A 13,006-nucleotide genomic window follows, 5' to 3' on the forward strand; every position below is an offset into this window, starting at 1 on the left:
CAAATTAAGGTTTATTTAGTAAAAGAAACAGTAATAAAATTAATAAACAAAAAATAAAATAAATATAAAAAAGAGTTAGGAGATAAAAAGTAAACTGAAAATCTGAAAATAAAGTATATTTTAAAAAGTAATAAATACATAACATAAATTGAACATAAATATAAATGTAAAATAAAAAAGAAACCAAATAAATACTAATACTACTAATAATAATAATAATAGTAACTAAAAAGTAAAGTTATTAAAATCAGGTGAAGCAGTTGGATACAGCTGCTGCACTGTAGCTAAAACCAGGCTAAGCTATATAATAAATCCTGTGATTACATAACCACACATTAATAATGCAGTAATAAGCAGTAATGCTGGACGTCTGGCGGTTAACTCTAGCCAGAACACTGCTCCTGTTCCTCTGGGTCAGTAAATGGCAGTTATGTGGTTCTGTTCGGGACGCTCTCAGTCGCGCTACAGCGGAACCTCGTCTCACTAAATGGCTTTAAAATGGTTTTCCGGACGTTTTGTTGTGTAAAAGTCAGGGAGGCTAAACTCCTTCTGTCCGAGGCAGAGAGCGGAGATTAACTGTCCAAGTGTCTCTCCTTTCTCCCAGATGGACTGCAGCGCGAGTCCAGCAGAAGCCGGTGCCAGCGTCCGGCCGGCTGGGCGGCTGAGAAAGGCCAGGGTTTGTTCGAGGGAGCCGCAGCCAGGCCCGCAGTAATCCCGTTATCTGTCTCTCTGAAGCTTAGCGCTCTTCTGACCTCCAGACACAAACGTTAAGCCGCCTCTCCATCCTTCCTCCCTCTCTTAACGTTCCACTCAGTCCTCTTCCTCACCCGCCTCGCCCGCTTTCTCGCCTGTACTCTCTCGCCTTTGCACATGGTGTTATTCAGCTTTAGGGAGAAAGGAACGTGTCTTTTCTGGGAGCGGGGCGAATTTTCATACGTACTGTAGATATTGTGGCAAATTATTAAAATAATAATTACTGTTAATTACTTTATTCGTCTTTGGTCAAATACGACCCTTAAAAAGAAAGATCATTATCTGCAAAAATCTTGTATATCAATTTTGTCATTTTTACTTTTTGGACATAATGTGAATCTGGCAGCTGTTCTTTACATTGTGGTAGAACTTCATGATGAACGGACCAATAGAAATGCTCCACAATCTTCATACATTGAATTCCATTGTAAAGTTATCTGCTTGGCGGGGACGACTTTCTGTTATATACTGTTATATAAAATATGTTATATTATCATCTATAGTCATATACGTCCCATATAAATAAACACCAATATATACATCAATCAGCCATGCCATGAACACCACCTGCCTAATATTTGAGAAGGTCCCTCTTGTGCCGCCATAACAGGACTCCACAAGACCTCTGTAGGTGTCCTGTGGCATCTGGCACCAAGACTACGTTAGCAGTAGATCCTGTGAGCATCAGTGAGCCTTAGGTGCTCATGACCCTGTCGCTGGCTCACCAGTTGTCCTTCTTTAGGCACTTTTGGTAGGTACTGACCACCACTGCATACCGGGCACACCCCACAGGACCTGCCTGGTGTTTTGGAGATGGCCAGTGGACTGGATTAGGACAAAGCTGTGGCTAGGACTCTTACGCTTGCTCATTTTTCCTGCTCCAGCATCATCACCTTTAAGAACTGACTGTTCACTTGCTGCCTAATATCAGGCATATGTATATATAATATCATAATATCACTTTGACAGATGAAGCCACTGTAGAAGAAGATAGTTCTTGTATACAGAAATGCTGCAGAATGACTTAAATAATAAAATATTTGAAGTATATAAAGTTTTTCCATGACGGTGACGTTATGTAGGTATTGTGTGGCCTGATGCCTGATGCAGGCTGAGCTGTCCTTCAAACATTTAAACCATTTGTTTAAAAAGCAGATATTCAAAGAGCGAAAGTGGTTCAAACACCCATGCTTACTTATCCCCCGTCTGAGCTCTCGCTCTGCTCTTCTCTAAGCAAAGGCTAGAACGTGACATTTCCTCTGAAACGCAGAGCTTTTCTTCTACGGCACGATGAAGTTGTCGTCCGCCGCTTTATAAATCAGTGAGAAATCTCCTTGATCCGACGACAAAGGTTTCCCAGAGCTTTCTCTCCGGCTCTCTGGTGGACTGAATAAAGTTTTAGGGAGTTCTCCGGTTCTGCCCATAAATGTGCCATTGCACACAGTAATTTATTAAGAAGACAATGAGGCGTACAGGAGGCCATTACTCTCTCTGTCTAAACCATATGTCGAAAGCAAACACACACACTGCGAGCGCCGTGGTTCTTTCTCTGCTTTTTTTATGTTTGGGGCGTGATGTTGTATAAACAGGCCCCGGACTAACGTGTCTATACACCCTCATTTTCAGCCCTGTCTTGTTAACCGGTTGAAGGCGGTCGGGACGTGGCGGGGGCCGCCTCTGCATTGGTATGCAGGGTCCCGGCTCTTCATAATGGGATAATTGGCAGGCTCTCAGCTAGATCTGCTGATAGGTCAGAATCTGGATCAAAGTCCACAAGCATGCAATTTGCAATGCTAATTTCCTGCTCGAAGAGTAATTGTGCTTAGGAGAGGGGCGCTAAACGAGGAGCTTTGTAGCCGCTCTAAAGAGCCTTTTGTCTGGCTGAAAGCCACAAAGGGAGAGATTATATATCTCTTCAGATTTGATTGGCCTCTACCATTGACTTACACGACCCCGAGGACCGGCGAGATAAACCCTGACCCCTGACCGATGTAAAGGGCACGAGGATGTGACTGAGGCAGACAGTCAGCTGAAAGAGAGTGACTTCCACGCCTCAAAAGTGCAAATGGATAGGAGATGGCAGCTGATTCCCGGGTTAAAAAAGGTCCTGGATCGAGAAAACTCTTAAAATTAGCCTTGTTATCTCTCGTTGAGGGCTGCAAAGATTCCTGCTGAAGGAGAATTAAGGGACGCTGGAACTGGTGGTCTGACGGAGCATGTGATGTATGAGGTAAATGAAGCTCAGTGCTCAGTAAAACCTGAATGTGAATGCAGTCCAAGAACATTCTGACCCGGCCCACAGCACCACGCTCCCAGCCAACCCGCCCAAATGGGCCCCATCGTTAGGACCCACCCTATTAATATCACATGGGTCCCACCTAGGCCACATAGGCAGTGTACAACCCAGATGGAGCCCATGTTTAAGCCCTTCTGGTCCCATCACTGAACCTGGTGGGCACCCATGAAGAAAACGGTCTTGTTCCCAGTTGGGCTACCTGGGTTATCTGGGTTTAGAACCCAAACCGGATTTGAGAAAATCTGAATAAACCAGACCAGATCAAACCTAACCAACAACACCTGAAAATAACACCTAATGAAAACTCAGAGGCTGTTCAATTTGCTTGGCCTCTGCATTTGACTCCCATGACCCCAAGAACCAGAGATAACCCTGACCTCTGCCCGACGTACTGGAGGACGCGAGGATGTGACTGAGGCAGACAGTCAGCTGAAAGAGAGTGACTTCCACGCCTCAAAAGTGCAAATGGGTGGGAGATTGCAGCTGATTCTCGGGTTAAAAAAGGGTCCCGGATCGAGAAAGTGCTTGAAATTAGCCTCGTTATCTCTCACTGGAGAGTGCCACAAGAGCTGTGAAGATTCCGGCTGAAGGAGAATGAGGTGAGGCTAGAAGTTATGGTCTTAGGGAGGTAAGGTAAGAGGTAAAAAGCAGTGCTCAGTGAAACCCTAAGCAGGCTTTAAACTTAGTATCCTAACCTGAATGTAGAACAAGAACTTTCTGACCTGACCCACAGCACCAAGTTTAGAATCCGAACCCTGACAAAGTTCTGAATGAACCCTACCCAACATAACCAACGTCAACTGGAGACCCAGTGGAACCTCCATCTAAGTAAGAAGTAAGGTTTCTCAGTTCCAGTTCTTGGAGAGCACAGTTCCCCTGCTCCAACACACTTAAAAATGACTGCACTGTGCTTGGTCAGGGACACGGTGGGTCCAGAGCCCTCCTGGAATCACTGGATGTAAGGCAGGAATCCGTCCTGGACTGGGCAACCGTCAATTATACTGAAAGTAGGGAAGAAAAAATCAAGTAGGTAGAACAACACAATGAGGCCCAAATCCATCAAACATGAAGTCTATACCCAAACCAAGTCTGAGAAACATTGAGAAAGACTGTCCCAAGCAGTCCGAACTCCACCGAACCCACCAAGCATAGCCAGATCCCGACAGGCTCTGATGAAAGCTTCCCACTCGGAGCTGAGGGAAAGCTCCAGTCACGCCCATGCAGGTAGGCCTATTCCAAACAGATAATTACCAGGTTCCTTACCATTTTAATTGAAATCAGTCTAGCCTGAACTGAGCGCTGAAGAGAATGTAATCATCGGGGGGCACCGATAAGAATTGCGGAGAATCTCCGTCTTAATTAGAGTCGCTCTCCAAACCCTATCCATGTGCATCCGCGTTCACACAGCAAAGCGGCAAACCATACGGTCATTATCCGTGCCGCCACTTCCCGTCTGCCCTTCTGTTGTCGGCTTGTTCCGGCAGATTTGCTTCATATTCCCCTCTCCAGGATTCTTTCTGTTCTCCATTCTGAGCTTTGCGTGCCGTGCCTCTTCTCGTGTCACGGTTTGAAGGCCATGTAAAAGCGGGCTGTCCTCGGCGGGAAGGTCCGCGAGTCCTCTAAAGCTGCTGATTCGATTCATCATGTGGTTCGCGTCTTCGCGCGCTTGGCCGCGAGCCTGTCTATGGGCGGCTTCCAGGTCCGCGAGACCCTGTGCTCCTTCGGCACGCGGGGGAATTGGAGTGATAGATCAGAGAGGGAGCACGCGTGGTTATTATTACCTAATTCCAGATGGCTGCTTTGATGGCAACAAATGGCCTGCAGCCGCGCACGCGCCCGGCGATGAAACCATCAGGCTGCGCTAGCACAGATTTCTCCTGGCACAGGCGTAGCTCTGAAATTAAGCAGCTCTGCGAAGTGGGAATACGGACTTGCTGACTAATGACTTGCCGAACATTCGTCCAAGCAGTTCTTGATCCTCACTGCGGCACTGCAAGCCAGGGTGACATTGGGGTGACCTTGTGCCTTGACCTTGAGGGAGCGCAGGGGTTCGGTGACTGGGCAGCAGGCAGGGTTCTGTCAGAATGATCTCTTTTCCTGTATGAAGCCATACTGAACTGAGGGTGGTGAATGCAGTCCATCAGACAAGCCCAGAATTAAGGCCTAAAGTTTGCTTCAGTGGTTTAGCCCTGAACTTAATTAGCACAGCTAACTGCTAATGTCAAAAGGGACAGAAAGGGGCCAAATCCGTTGCAGCGCAGTGTCAGAAACCACACAAGCAAGTCCACCTGAGATTCTTTAACAACAAAGTATTAGCATGGCAACAACCAAGACAACGGATCGACTGTGTCCCAGCAGCTAGGAGAACCTACACTCAGGGGGAAAAAGGGGTTCTGACTTTCTACATTCTCACAAAAATGGTTAGTCAATGGTTCTTTCAATGGTTCCTCTCTGGTGAAACACCTGTTGTTTGTGCTTTATTATTTAAGAACCTTAGAAAAGGGTTCCACTATTGCTTTCTGGGTACTGCTGTAAATACAAAACTTTTCTATAAATATAACAATAGTGGAACCCATTTGTGGTTCTGCATAGCTAAGGTCAAAGCCCAAAACACCCAAACCTTTTGGGTTATCATTTAGAACCCTATTATAACACTAGTGGAACCCTTTTGTGGTTCTACATAGCATGTGTCAAAGCCCAAAACACTAAAACCTTTTGGTTTACTATTTAGAACCCTACTTCTATGAATATAACAATAGTGGAACCCTTTTGTGGTTCTACATAACATGTATCATAGCCCAAAACACTAAAATCTTTTGGGGTAATATTTAGAACCCTTTTTCTATGAATAGAACAATAGTGGAACCCTTTTGTTGTTCTGCATTGCATGTGTCAAAGCCCAAAACCCCAAACCTTTTAGAGTAATTTATCAAATCCTTGTTTTAAGAATGTAACAGTGTAATAGTGGAACCCTTTTGTGGTTCTACACAGCTCAAAACACCAAAACTTTTTGAGTACTATATACAATCCTTTTTTTACGAATATAACAATAGTGGAACCCTTTTGTGGTTCTACATAGCTAAGGTCAAAGCCCAAAACACTAAAACTGTTTGGGGTAATATTTAGAACCCTTTTTTTACGAATATAACAATAGTGGAACCCTTTTGTGGTTCTGCATAGCTAAGGTCAAATCCCAAAACACTAAAACCTTGTAGGGTACTCTATCAAATCCTGTGTAATAGTGGAACCCTTTTGTGGTTCTACACAGCTCAAAACACCAACACTTTTTGAGTACTATACACAACCCTTTTTCTAAGAATGTGACAATAGTGGAACCCGTTTGTGGTTCTATATAGTATCAAAAAGGCTTCCAACTGTTGTTACATTCTTAGAAAAGGGGTTCTATATTTTTGTGGAGGCACTTTTAAAGGTCTTTATAGAACCATACATGAAGAAGTTTTCCATCAGACAGAAGCAGCATTTAGGCAGGCGAGGAACCAGTGTTCCTGTGGGCCTAGTTTTCCACCTGTTTACTGGTTGAATGCTGCTTTATTTAAAGATCGTATTTGAGCTGCTTAAAGCTTTATTTTATTTTCTTCTTTCTGGAGTATTTTTAGGTTGAATCAACCAGTTTCTGGTTTTGAGGGACAAAAAAATCCTGTTTAGCATTTTCCTGTCATCTCTTCCCCGTGTGGCGCTCTGTGTGTAACGGCCTTAACCCTCCTGTGTTGTGTTCCTGCTCTCTGTAGGAGGTGATGCAGATGGAGGCGCAGCTGGGAGGCCGGCTGATTGACGAGCCGCACGTGCTCCTCTTCAAAGACAGCTACCACAACCTGCGTCTCTCCATCCACGACCTGCCCCAGGCCCACTGGAGGAGCAAGCTTCTCACCGGCTACCAGGTGGTCTACCGTTCCTCTCTTCTGTTCTCTGTTCTCTCTTTCTCAGTCCTCCACTTCAGCTTCTATTCCAGTCTCCACCTCCCCCTCGGTTCTCTCTCCGTTTCTGACTCACTCGTCCCACCATCGCACTTATTTATGCGCGAGACGGCCGTTAGACATTGTTCTCAATCCGTTTTCTTAAAGCAGGACTTTTACGCGCTCCCCGCTGTCTGAGCTTGATCATCGGCCCTCTGAGCAGGAGTTTAGCTGATTTCCCCGCGGAGGCCACATTTAAAAAGGCTTCTTGATATGTTGTCCCGGCCAACATGAGGTTTTTAATGCTGTGTGCTTCCGTGTTGGAGAGTGCTCTAATTGGATATTTCTTTGGTTTGGCCTCATTAGGCCGCTTCTGAACATGCCGAGATTGTGCCGGAACCCCATTAGAGGAGCGAACGGCCGTGCGGGGAGCGCAGGAGTGCTGCTCTTTATAGCCTGCCTGGCCTTGGCCATGAGCAAACAGCTCCTTGAACCCGGAGAGAAGGACCTGGAGAGCAGCACGCCTCGCTAGTGCTTCTAAACTGAGCCATTTCGGTCATCTCAGAGCTCTTAAAGTTCCGGAGGGAGTTAAATATTGAGCTGCATGTAAATGCCCAGGACTGATTTTACCTGAATTCTCCTCCATAAAGTAGGGGGTGGGGGGTGGTGCACAAGCTGCTGCAGCGCCCCCTGCTTTGAGGATTGTTGAACTGCTAGGAAGTGATAAAATAAGAAAACTTTAGGGGGTCCATATCCTACATTTATCTTATCTATATTTAAAGAGAAAGAAATCTACAGTGCTGTTCAGAGGTTTTAGACCCCCTAATCCCATTACTCTAACCCCTGTCTCTCAGCAGTGAGAGAGGTTTTACTGTAGAAGCTCCAGATCTCATCAGAACAGATGCAGGTGAACATACATCCATTAAAAAGGAGAAACAAGAGCTTCTCATTCTGAAGAAAGAAAGTAGTGAGGAGGATGTGTTCACCTCCATCAGCAGCAGCAGCAGCAGCAGCAGCAGCAGCAGCTCACCTGATTTACCATCATTAAGCCCTGATTTACCACCAAACCAGGTGTTGATCTGAGGAGAACTCTAAATAACACTAGACTCCATGAGAGAGGAGAACTTTGGAGATGTTCTAATGACGAACACAGTGATGGAGAACCTCCACCACTTTCTATAGGAGTGTTATTATTAGTGTTTATTCTAATATCAGTGTTTTACTGAGCAGATAAACACTTACTGCCCAGATAAGAAGATCTTTCAATAGGTCATATTTTTATGATGTTCTGCATAAAAATACAAATGTTTAGGACATTTAACTTGGAGCTTTTTAAAGAGTATTTAAATAATATTTGAAATGTAATATTTTATTATAGATGCTGAGCTGTATCACATGCTACCTGCTTGAAAAGCAGTTATAAATAAAGCTCATTATTTATTTATTTATTTATTTATTCATATTTTTATTCGCTGACCAGTACTGTGCCCACACTGAAAACTGAAAGTATGAATGGGAAGAGCAAAACTGTGTTTATGCCAAATAAAAGTTTTATATACAAATAATTTACTTTTTGGACGTCACAAAACCAGCTGATTCAGAAGAGACTCTTTTTGCAGCATAATTTGCATATATAGACTGAATAAAGACTATTGGACCACTGGACTAAAGAAAACTTTAACCTTAATCGTGTACCAATGAGGAAAATTCAGGTTTTATGGTAGTAAACATCTTTATATATTTCAATTGAAATAAATGGATTGGAACATCAGGGACCTTTTTGCAGTTCCTTAAGGTCTAGGTATTAACCACGTGCGTAGGCCATTGTTTGGGGTCAGTGCCAGGTTAGGTGTGAGGTTGTGCTGTGCAGTACGTCTAACTAAATTGCACTGCTGTGTGACACATTTAAGCAGGAACGTGAAAAACAAAGTGTCAGTCAGTTATATGAGGTTAGAAGGCAGTATAAGGACATAAGAGTTGTATACAGTAGATTTCTGTCTGTTGCCTAGAAACTAAACTGAATCTAGGCAAAGTAATGGCTCTTAGTCTTTAATTAGAGAATTCTGGCATTTATTTTCTGCTTAAATGTGTGACATTACAGTAAAATCTACTGTTTGGAGTTTAATTGCACTTCACACCTTCTTATACCAGATCATTATTCATTAATACGATATTTTACTGTGTCCTCTTTCAGCTTAATAGCTAGAACCTGCTGGATATCTCAGTGTAATTGAGTTAGACTGTCTTGTTTAACTCCTATTTTACCTTAAATAATTACACAGCACTTCAAAGCTTGTAGCTCACGCTTACCCTGTTATCAGAACCTAGAACCTGTTCAGCGGTTTAGTGTAGTTCAGCTAGACTGTCCTGGAACGTCTTCATGTTACCCAAAATAATGATGGACTAGTTTGGAGATTGTACCTCATGCTTACCTGAATAATATCTGCAACTTAAGGCCATGTCTGTCGAAGTTGAGTCTGGGGACACTTGGGGGTCCGTGATGTTTATCCAGGGGGTCCTGGTAAGTTTTCCCAGAGGCTCTAAGTAAAGTAAGCCAAAATAAACAAGTGGCTGTTGCTTGTTGGTCATTGCTAAGTAGCACAGGTTCACAGGCTGTTACAGGGTGGTTCCTTTGGTATCTCAGGTGGTTTGTAGGGTTGCTAGGCCAGTGGATCTTTCTTTCACACAGGAAGAGCTCAAAATCTCATCAGAACAGATACAGGTGAACAGAAATCCAGTAAAAAGGAGAAACATTCTGAAGAAAGAAAGTAGTGAGATCTTGTTGGTGAGCTAGTCTGAGGAACAGAGCTCGGTTCCTCCAGGTTTCTCCTGGACGCCCCCCAGTCCAGCCAGCACAGCAGCTCACCTGATTTACCATCATTAAGCCCTGATTTACCACCAAACCAGGTGTTGATCTGAGGAGAACTAGACTAGACTCCATGAGGAGAACTTTGGAAATGTTCTAATGATGAACACAGTGATGGAGAACCACCACCAGTGCTAGGCCAGTGGATTTTTCCTTCACACAGGAAGAGCTCCCAAAATCTCTTATTTTAGGGGCAGTTCAGTGATTTCCCTGCTCACAGTCAGTCTGTTAATGGGCAGATTTGTTTAGTAGCTGCTTCACCAGATTGTGCTGGGCACTGTTCTTCCACAAGCAAATTTGAGGAACCTGATTTAAAGCATGAAACAAGAGCACAGTGAGAGCAACTTCAAGGGCAGAACTTCTAGACAGACGTTGCTGTGAACGTCACATATTTATCCTTTCAAATTTTTACAAATGCACCACCAACTTAAAACGCTTTCCTGAAAGCCAGGTGTGTGATAGCTTGTGTGTGTGTGTGGATTCTCCAAGCTAGAGTTGGAGGAGAAATGGAGTAGAGTAGACATTCTCCAGGGACAATAAGGCAGTAGAATGTGGTGCAAAGGCACAGTGCAGATGTGTAGAAGCAGCTCTGTCTCACCGTACACACATTCCTCAGCCCTTATCTCAGTAATGCTCAGCTTAGCACGAGCTTAGGACAGCAGCTAAACACGGTCTGTACAACAGCTCCCCCTACAGGAGACAGCACGGCACTGATCGAGCTGAGGAACCTCAACAACATGCATGACTTGCTTACTTGGCATCAAACGGAGCTGAGGGTGAAGCTAGGCCAGGGTAGAACAGGGTAGCTATGCATGGGAACCAGGGTTAAGACCAGAGTGTGATATCATATTAATAAAGCAGTGGTTCATACGATTGCACATGTCAGGTGATTGTTTTATGTGCTGTTGTTAAGTGAAAGCACTGTAAGGAATCCTTTAACAGAAATGTAAACAATGCTAACAGTTAATGGAAGTGAATAGGCACCAATTAGCATTCTGCATTAAGCATTTGCTGCGAGGTGTTTAGCAGACACTCTTCTCCAGAGCGACTTACAGCAGTGCTTCACAGAAAATATCCTTAGCCAGTTTGTATTGGCTCAGATCCAGAAGATCCTCTAATCTTAGACTCTACTAAATACAGAAGTCAGTCTGGAGACACAGTCCTCCACACACTCTACACTTTGCACACTAAGTCCTCTCAGAAGAGGAGGGGGGTCTTCAGTCTGGGTTTGAAGACACCGAGCGTTGGACTCTGCTGTTCGGACACCCAGGAGAAGTTCGTCCACCACTTCGGTGCAGGACAGCAAAAAGTCTGGACGCTCGTCTCCTGTGGATCTTAAAGGATGGCGGGTCGAGCCGAGCCGTACTTGAAGCTGGAAGGGCTCTTGGTGCAGATCGGGCTCTTGTGACCATCGCCATCAAGTACGGAGGGGCTGGCCGGCTGGTCCAGTTTTGGCTTTGTAGGCCAGAGTCAGGGTCTGAATCTGATGACCTGGGCAGCTATAGAAACTGCTCGTTAATGTCTGATTAAAATCAACCTGACCATAATAAGCACAATCCATTCTATCATTTCATTTGATGACATCATCACGCACTAGCAGGCCTAGCTCAGTCATTTTGACCAATTATTTGCATGTTTCACCGAGTCCCTCCCACCAACACAAGACTTAACTTAGAGACCCTCCCAGATACGATATCTTCCATGTATGGAAAAGCAGAAGATGGTTTGGTCTGTCTGAACTGAAGCAGCAGAGGCCGGGTCCTGTCAGGTGACTGGGTCCGCAGCATTAAGCTTTAGTGGGTACACACAGTACTGTTGGTGCATGGGCTGTTAAGCTCCCTATTGGTGTCCAGAGTGCTCTACTGTGGGTCACAGGGCCCAAGAGGCAGATCTGCTACCAGATCTATAGTGCTCCAGCGTTCGTTTACAACAGATAAGGGCTGAATGTAGTCCCTGTAACTCCCAGACTTCCTCTCTGTGTACTTACTTACAATATTAGGATGTAATAGATTTTGAAAATTGTGAGGGGGTGTTGGTGGTCTATGGAAACTGGGATGAGGTAAACTGAGGGGTGGGAGGGGTCGTCCACAATGTTGGTCGGCTTGCAGAAGCAACCGAGGCGTTAGTAATACAGACTGAGGAAAGAATGTGCAGTTTTTCATCCATAGGAATGAGACCATGTGGGATATCAAAGCAAATCCCCAATAGCAACAGCCTAGCAACCACCACTGATACCACAGCAACCACATAAATAGCATGAGACTAGCATTTAGCCTCCCACCAACCATCTAACAACCACCGATCATCCTAGCAATCAGCTTGGCCTAGCAACTACATAGCATCCACCTGGAATATCCATATCAACCACCTAAACAGCATAGCAACCACTTAGAACAGCTAAGCAACCACTTAGCAACTACCTAGAACTATTGTACCTAGCCTAGCTAAAGGTTAGAGAAGCAGGCTTGGGGCTTGGGGCCAGAGGTTGCCGGTGGGGGAGTGAAGGAACAGTGCTTTTTTGAGCAAGGCACCTATATAGAAAAAAGTTCGCCAATGAAAATCATATACACTATATGGCCAAATGTTTGTGGACACCCCTTCAAATCGAGGCATTCATCTACTTTAATTTGCACCCATTGCTGACACAGCTTGTCTAGTTGTAAAGCCGTGTTGCCAGGTGAGCAGATAAGGATTAACCTATTGACACCATGCCTAATGTTAGCCGTGGACTGGAGGGGTACAAAGACCCCCAGCATTGAGCTGTGGATCAGTGGAACTGTGTTGGAATGATGATAGTGCTCCATCCAGTACTACTGGGATAAGTTAGCTAGTGTGCTCTCTTGTCGCTGAATACAATCAAATCCTCACTGCAGTGCTCCTCCAAAATCTAGCAGAAAGCCTTCTTCCATGGACAGTAGAGACAGTTACTCCAACAAAAGCAGGATCAGCTCTTTGATACCATTAATTTCAGATAAAACAATGAATGAACAGGTGTCCAAATACTTTTGTCCATATTTATATATATATATTTATATTAAAATAATGGTTAATATTTTATCTTCATTCAGTCAGTCTCTGGTTTGTCCTGCTACTGTTTAAATATTCAGATATTCATATTTCATTGTTCTGTCGACACTGACAGTCCATATTGCTCTCTCTCTCTCTCTCTCTCTCTCT

At 44.4% G+C, this 13,006-nt stretch overlaps 1 protein-coding gene across 4 annotated transcripts in view; it reads left to right on the plus strand.

The window, feature by feature from the left end:
• Window positions 1-13,006, plus strand: part of unc5a (unc-5 netrin receptor A) — a 282,706-nt gene that overhangs the window by 258,289 nt on the left and 11,411 nt on the right. For all 4 annotated transcript variants that reach the window (XM_072693119.1, XM_072693120.1, XM_072693121.1 and 1 more), the window contains one exon: window positions 6,799-6,948. In XM_072693119.1, coding sequence (XP_072549220.1) covers window positions 6,799-6,948 — 150 coding nt within the window. The remainder of the gene's footprint in view (window positions 1-6,798; window positions 6,949-13,006) is intronic.

The sequence above is a fragment of the Salminus brasiliensis genome, chromosome 12 (assembly GCF_030463535.1).
Source record: "Salminus brasiliensis chromosome 12, fSalBra1.hap2, whole genome shotgun sequence".
Taxonomy (NCBI): domain Eukaryota; kingdom Metazoa; phylum Chordata; class Actinopteri; order Characiformes; family Bryconidae; genus Salminus; species Salminus brasiliensis.